The sequence below is a fragment of the Procambarus clarkii genome, chromosome 3, assembly GCF_040958095.1.
Source record: "Procambarus clarkii isolate CNS0578487 chromosome 3, FALCON_Pclarkii_2.0, whole genome shotgun sequence".
NCBI lineage: Eukaryota > Metazoa > Arthropoda > Malacostraca > Decapoda > Cambaridae > Procambarus > Procambarus clarkii.
This window is the reverse complement of record NC_091152.1, coordinates 15,376,955-15,384,212: the sequence shown is the minus strand read 5'-3', so window position 1 is coordinate 15,384,212 and position 7,258 is coordinate 15,376,955. Positions and strand designations below refer to the sequence as shown.

At 41.2% G+C, this 7,258-nt stretch overlaps 1 protein-coding gene across 1 annotated transcript in view; it reads right to left on the bottom strand.

The window, feature by feature from the left end:
• Positions 1-6,286, bottom strand: part of LOC138368450 (thrombospondin-related anonymous protein-like) — a 34,064-nt gene extending 27,778 nt beyond the window's left edge. Inside the window, exons 1-2 of the mRNA XM_069330969.1 lie at positions 6,249-6,286; positions 5,465-5,586 (exon numbers count right to left, since the gene is read on the bottom strand). Coding sequence (XP_069187070.1) covers positions 5,465-5,586; positions 6,249-6,286 — 160 coding nt within the window. The remainder of the gene's footprint in view (positions 1-5,464; positions 5,587-6,248) is intronic.
• Between the last annotated feature and the right edge of the window lie 972 nt (positions 6,287-7,258).

Below are 7,258 nucleotides of genomic sequence, written 5' to 3'. Positions count from 1 at the left end.
GAATGTTTGAGGACTTTATAAAAATCCTCAAACAATTACTTGACAATTACTGATAGTAATTTCCCTTGCATTTAGAGCGTGTTGAAATACCTCGGGCGCTTGTTTCCAGAGCTACTGCTCAACCGCTCCTCGACTCAAGTCCATTACATTCAGCGGTCAACCCCACAGACGCATTCATAAATTTTAACAATCCTGTACATTCAAAACGGGAATTTTGTCAAGTATAAATTAATATTATAATATATTAGCATATTGTGTATATTAGGCATAGGTAGTTAGGTTAGGTTTAGGTCTGTTGGCGATTATTTGTATTTGTAGTACGTGGGTGAAGCATTTATAGCGTTGTGATTCGAACAAAATTCGTCAGTGAAGCACTTGTTCCGGATATGTTCGAACGTCAGCAGTTGTGAGTCGTGTGTAAACCGCTTTTCATTCATAAAACAGGGGGTTTGGCGGGGTGCATGGAATCACTTTTGGATCTTTGTTTGGAGGACGGGCTGTACTGCTTCCAGTGTGTCTGGGTGTTCTTGCTTCACCAGTAGTTTCATTGGGACTGTTTTGCGAGTCATACCAAGTCTCCTGGTCTCCAAAGGAACTGTTTCAGTTTACAGATTTGGAAGTCCCTCTAATACTTTCCAGATGTTGATTATAAGGTTTCTGTTCCATCTGTATTTCACGGAATACACATGGACACATTTTTAGTGTCAGAGTGGTTGACAAATGGAATGCATTAGGCAGTGATGTGGTGGAGGCTGACTCCATACACAGTTTCCAGTGTAGATATGATAGAGCCCAATAGGCTCAGGAACCTGTACATCAGTTGAGTGACAGTCGAGATGCGGGACAAAAGAGCCAGAGCTCAACCCCGGCAAGTACAACTAGGTGAGTACACACATACACACACACATACGCACAGTCTTACATTTATGGAATCCATTAGAGATTAGACAAGTTACAATTCTGGAGTCAACGAATGGTCACTTTTGCAATAAATTTGAGTGGTTACTGAGGCCTCATAATGGTTTGTTGACAAACACCAAATCACCCTGGGAGGGCGGTTACGTCATTACGGCCATTTATATTCAATCAGCAGACACGGACAGTTTAATTGTTTGGCCAGACCAGTCAAAATTCCTAACACAATTTATTCTGTGATAATTGTTTTTTCCTCAGGTATACCAATTGTGAATGTTAGGAAGTAATAATAAATAATAATAAAAATAATAATAATAATTAAAACGACGGCTAATTTGTATTACATCAAGACCAACTATGACACCTTCACTACATAAGACACTTTATCATCACCTAACTCTTAGCCACGTCCCCCGCCCTCCACGTCCCCCGCCCACCCCACGTCCCCCGCCCACCCAACTATACCAGTCCACCTCGCCCCTCCCTCACCACCCTACCCTCATGGAGCTACATGGCTGGCCATTAACAGTGAAAATAAGAAATGCATTATTATCATCCTCCCGCTTTAGGAATATTGTCTGGCGTTGGTGCACCAGCCTGCACGTTACCTCCTAGACTGGCGTTGGTGCACCAGCCTGCACGTTACCTCCTAGACTGGCGTTGGTGCACCAGCCTGCAGGTTACCTCCTAGACTGGCGTTGGTGCACCAGCCTGCACGTTACCTCCTAGACTGGCGTTGGTGCACCAGCCTGCACGTTACCTCCTAGACTGGCGTTGGTGCACCAGCCTGCACGTTACCTCCTAGGCTGGCGTTGGTGCACCAGCCTGCACGTTACAACCTAGACTGGCGTTGGTGACTTCACCGTCCAACCTAACCACTTGGACTGGACAGAAGTTTGCTGTGGGTATATATAGGCAAGTTTATATGAAGCAATCTACGAGTGTAGGACTGCAGATAATGGAGAGGTGTTAATAAGGATATAGGAAACCGTAGATGGCCCTTGCGACCAATCTCATGTTTATCCCTAAGTAAACTTATACGTGTCTAATCTTAGTTTGAAACAATCTGCGATCTTACGTATACTCTATTGCTGGTAATCTTTTTAATAAATTACCAGCGTTGTTAATAACCCAAGTATTTATCTAGGTCCTTCCCGACTCTAAGCTTCTCTAGTTCATATCATTTGTTTTGTGTTCCGTTATATAATATAACACCATTAATGTACCTATTATTTCCTTTTGTGCTTCAATCTTTCTCTTCGCTATTCTATATACTATAAATTAAGTTCTCTTTCCTAATCAGTCTTCATAAGAGGTTTCAAATACTCACATTCAGCTTTATTATATTTCTCAACATATTCTTGTCAATGTTTGTCTATTGTGTAATTTGGCGCCAAACACTGAAGTGCATGATGTAAGTAGACCGACCATAGGTAAGATGAAGCTGAAGAATAACATTAATGCCTTAAAGATAATCATTGCAGCACACCGGGGATGCCAAGCAGCGTTGTGGGTCGCACCTTAACCCGCTGCACCACAATATGCGCCAAATAATTTAACCTGAGAGACTATCGAGTGTACACGGGGGTCTGGAGACCCAGCTGTGGCACCAACTCTGGTTTATATAAATCACCTGCGTAATGCCTCAAGACTTCCTCCAGTAGAATCCCAGGTAAAACTACTTTTAGCATATTGTGACCCAGTGAGCTATGGCGAGCAGCTGTGGCCACCCAGATGGCTGGTTCGAATCTCCGTAGTGTCCCAATGTTTAACACTGGTCTAACCAGTGCCTAAATATGCACAATATGCTAATATAAACGAATATTAATTTATATTCGAGAATAGTTCAGTTTTGAATGATTTTTTTAATTAATGAAAGAGTGTTTGGGATGCGACCGGTAGATGGAATGGACTTTATCTAAGGACGGGTTGCATATTGTTACCGCTGCCGGCATCCATCCTTAGTCCTTCCGATTATTCCGCCTAGATAGATCAAAGGCACCACGAAGGACGTGGCTATGGAGACATTTCGTAAAACCTATTTTATTCCCAACAAGTGTACAGGTAATGTAAATATTATAGAGTAAAACCATTGTTTGGACTCATTAGTAGCCAATATAAGGATAATGCAGACATTAATGCAGCTAAGGCATCGTTCAATAGTAAACTGAATCAAGATAAGGAAGGGAAGCTGAGAGTAAACACTAGTTAACCATTCCAACAATAACTCTCAGCTCTTCTCATAAATAAAGTGTATTCGTCAAAGTCAGGGCTTAAGACAATGCTTATATCAGGAAGGTAACTATAGAAGAATTACTTTGGTTGGGCGGCAACAAGCAAACATAATGTGACTAGATACTTGTCATTAGTAAATTATACTGTATTGTAATAAACATAGGTTAGGGCTGTAGAACGCACTTACATTAGTTAGCCCCTCAACCAAGCTCTTAAAAGTCAATTGCTATATCAGTATTACCAGACATTTCTTACCTGGACATTGACCAAAAGGCTGGACATGAAAACACTGCATCTGAGAGCAAAGACCCGAGTTGACCCGAGTTATCGCGAACCTAACCTAATTCTAACTATTGGCCAGAGAAGGTCAACCTGACCCTAAGTGAGGCAGGTACCAACTGCCTTAACTGCGACCCGGGTCACCGGACGACACCTTCGTCCAGCTCTCCCATTGGCTGGCAACGTTGCTGTTCGTGGTGCCACTGGGGAAACGATCCGCGGGGTGTTTGAGGTCGTTTGGAGAGTTGGTGAGTGAAGGGTTATTATTGTTCGTCCATTATGAATATAATGAACAGCAATAATGCAGGTCTTGGGATACTCTTAAATAATTACGATTCAGCCTTCCAAGAGGTCTTGTCTTAAGAGGTCTTAAAGGTCTTTAAGACCAAGAGGTCTTAAACCCCGAATCATAAATTATCACAAAATCTTATAGACTGCACGAGAGTGATATTTTCTCGACCTATTTTGTTATTAAACTTTCTTGTAATTTATACATTTATCTGTTATCAAAAATATGCATATCATATGATAGCTTTGTATTTGGGTTCATGCTTTATTTATTGGGAGTTCTGCTTTGATGATGTAGAAGCATATGATGCGTTATGTTTTGTAAATAGTGATGAATAATGTTCGTCACACCGATGGTTTTACTCATCATAATGAAGTTATTGTACAAAAAAATGGTTGAATTCCATATACAAAAAGGAAAGAATGCAAGTTTTGTTTTCCATAAAACCAAGGGGAAACCAAGGGGAAACCAAGGGGAAACCAAGGGGAAACCAAATAAAACAAGACAAATAAGAAACACCCATATCCTGAGAGGCTGTGATATCACAAAATCTTTAACCAAATAATTCCTTTCCTGGGATGGATTGTTCCCTTTCGCACCTCTTGTTAATCCCTGCTCTTAATCCCGGTCCTGGAAACAGTGATTCTCACACTCTGGGAGGGATTAATGATTTTCGTGTTAGTTTGATAGTGTGAGTGTTAAATTTCAGCATCAATATTTTTATTCTTTGATTTGTTCTAAAAGGAAAATTATAATCTTTTGACCTAAAATATATTCGAGTTTTTGTAGCGAATTTCGTCCGAATATTGCAATTCGTGTTTGGTGAGAATTATGTCGTGGACATTTTTTACAACTTTTCTGACTTAATCACTTCTTCTGAGTGATTAAGTCAGGTGGACCTGTCTGGGAAGATCCGAGCCCCTAGTTGTTCCTCCACGTGTCTGGGACGTCACTGTCTTGAGTGTGCTCAGTAGTCTTAATCAACTTAGTTTATAAGAACATTCTGGAACAATGCAGTGGGACTGAAATAGCGTCATTGGACAGTTGCTGTAAAGTTCATCATGGTCTAGTGGGTAATGCATGCGTCGTGGACACGAGTTCAATCCCACCCCATTGCTCCAAAATTTGCATATATATATATATATATATATATATATATATATATTAATTTTTACTGTAACAATCGTCATTGTACCCTATATGTAACTCCTTTTTTGTAACAAAGTTTAAATAAAACGAATATATAATATATATATATATATATATATATATATATATATATATATATATATATATATATATATATATATATATATATACACACAAAAGAATAGGGATGGTAGGAAAATAAAATATTAAAGTGTTGAGTGAGAATCCACAAGGTCTTCTCTGAATACTCTTTATTATCGTCTCCGAGGCTTTAGTATCTTCTCTAAAGTTTCCAACCTCGTATATTGTTTAATAAATACAAAGTAAGGTACCATGAATCGAGGAAAGATGTAAAGGTTTCTCTCCTTCTTAGCCGCCTTTCACCTCCTCCTCCTCCTCTTTCACAACATACAATCCCAGCAAACACACAACATAATCACAACGTTATTTTACTATTGTTGCCTTCAGGGAACGTTGTAACAATATAGTTAAAAAACTTTGTTGTAGTTAAAAAAAAACTACGTAGTGTGGGTTGTGGAATATTTTAAATTGCTGAAAACTGTCAAGAACTATATGAAAATAAAACCACAAGTTTACATTTCACACGAGTCGCTGGGCGTCGCAGTAAGCATGGGGGACTGATCCCAATTCCTCTATGACACTCCGTCATATCACGAACTCCGTACAAAGTTGCGTGAGGGTCCATAAAGTCTGGCCATCTACCTGGGACACAGAAACATACAGACATATTATTTGATTGCATCTTTGGATCCCTTGGATCTTAGTGTAAAAGCGACAAGTCCTTTTTCAAGGATCGAAATAGCACTTCGATGTTTTAATACAGAGGAGAAATGCACGCTGCATTCTCGGTTGCTGCTCGGCATCTCATGAGCTTGAGAGCTACAGCTTCCGATAAAATACAAAGTAAGTTTGAGCGGTAGGAGGCTACAGTATATAAGTGCATAGTGGGAGCCTCAGAAGGCTCCACGAGTACAGTACATCCCTTCATGAAGGGTTGTCGGCAGTACAACTAGAGGTGGAACCCCCATCATCTTAGGTAGATACTTTGCGAATTATTTTTTCAGACAAAGCTAATATTTCGAGGCGGGATCTAATATTTTATTCTCCCTTAAGATTTCGAGGCGGGATCTTCGCATAGGTATAGCTGGTCACTTTGCTGCCCTTAGCCTCATCGAACTCAGATGCATCTGTGGCAGACCAGAACGACTTCCAATGACACACCTACCTACGACTAACCTACGACACATTTGTCGTAGGTTAGAATCAAAGACTGCATGACACGTTAGAGTCAATCACACTATCAAGAGGAGCCTCGCCACGGCCGTCTTTCTAGCACAACGAGGTCCACAGCTACACATACCTAATTACTGTTAGAGAGCCTCCTGATTCGGTGGCCATGATGCCCTGTAGTGGCAGGTTCGGTAAGCAGGCGGTGTGGCACCCCTTCCCCCCCGCCAGTAGCAGAAGGCGGGGGGAGGGGGTGCAGCTACATTCATGGAGTCCCAGAAAAATAGCAAATACCGAGTACAGTGCTACAGATTCATTCCAATAATACAAAACACATTAGGAACAAGAGGTAAAAGTCCACCAAAGTGCTTGAATAAGTTGTCCGATAAACTCGTTATGGAAGCGACGGACACTCGCTGAGGGCAGCTTAACTTGCCACTTACAAGGCAGGATACTGCCAGCACTTGGCGTATTACACAGTGATATCACAGTAACGTGTTACATGGGAGAGTTATCATGGGTACTGTGTGCGTCTGAGTGGCCCACGACGCTGGTTCCATCCCGCTGTCCTGGATAGATGAAATTGTTTATGTAATAATCTAAGATGAGGTCTGATAAAGACCTTTTGTGCCCTCTGTAATGCTTTTGCGCTACCGCTCACAGGATGAGTATGGGGTGCACAATAAACTAGCCGCCTTCGGCGACAACAATCAACAATCCCGCTGTCCTCAACCTAACATTCTATATTGCATATTATTTTGCTGTGCTGTATTTTATCGCACTGCGTTGCATTGCACTGTACTGTATTGTGTATCTATTGTGTATCATATGTACTTGTTACCAATTAGCTGTTGGTGAATCTACTTGGAGAGTCTCATACAGGTGTTCTGTATTCTATTGTATTCTACTTGTATTTCTGCACTGCTTTGTATTGTATAATTGGCTGCGGGTCGAGCCACAAAGAGCGTCTCTAACGGAAATTCAGCAGCACAAAAACCGGGGAAAAGGGAAGATAGGTGGAAGGCGAGGTACATAAAATGCAAGATGAGATCCCCACTGGGGCGTTTTTGTACCAGTGAGAGTCAGGACAGCTGCACAGGCCAGGGGAAATATTTGCCAGGAGTGAGGCACGTAACTTGAGAT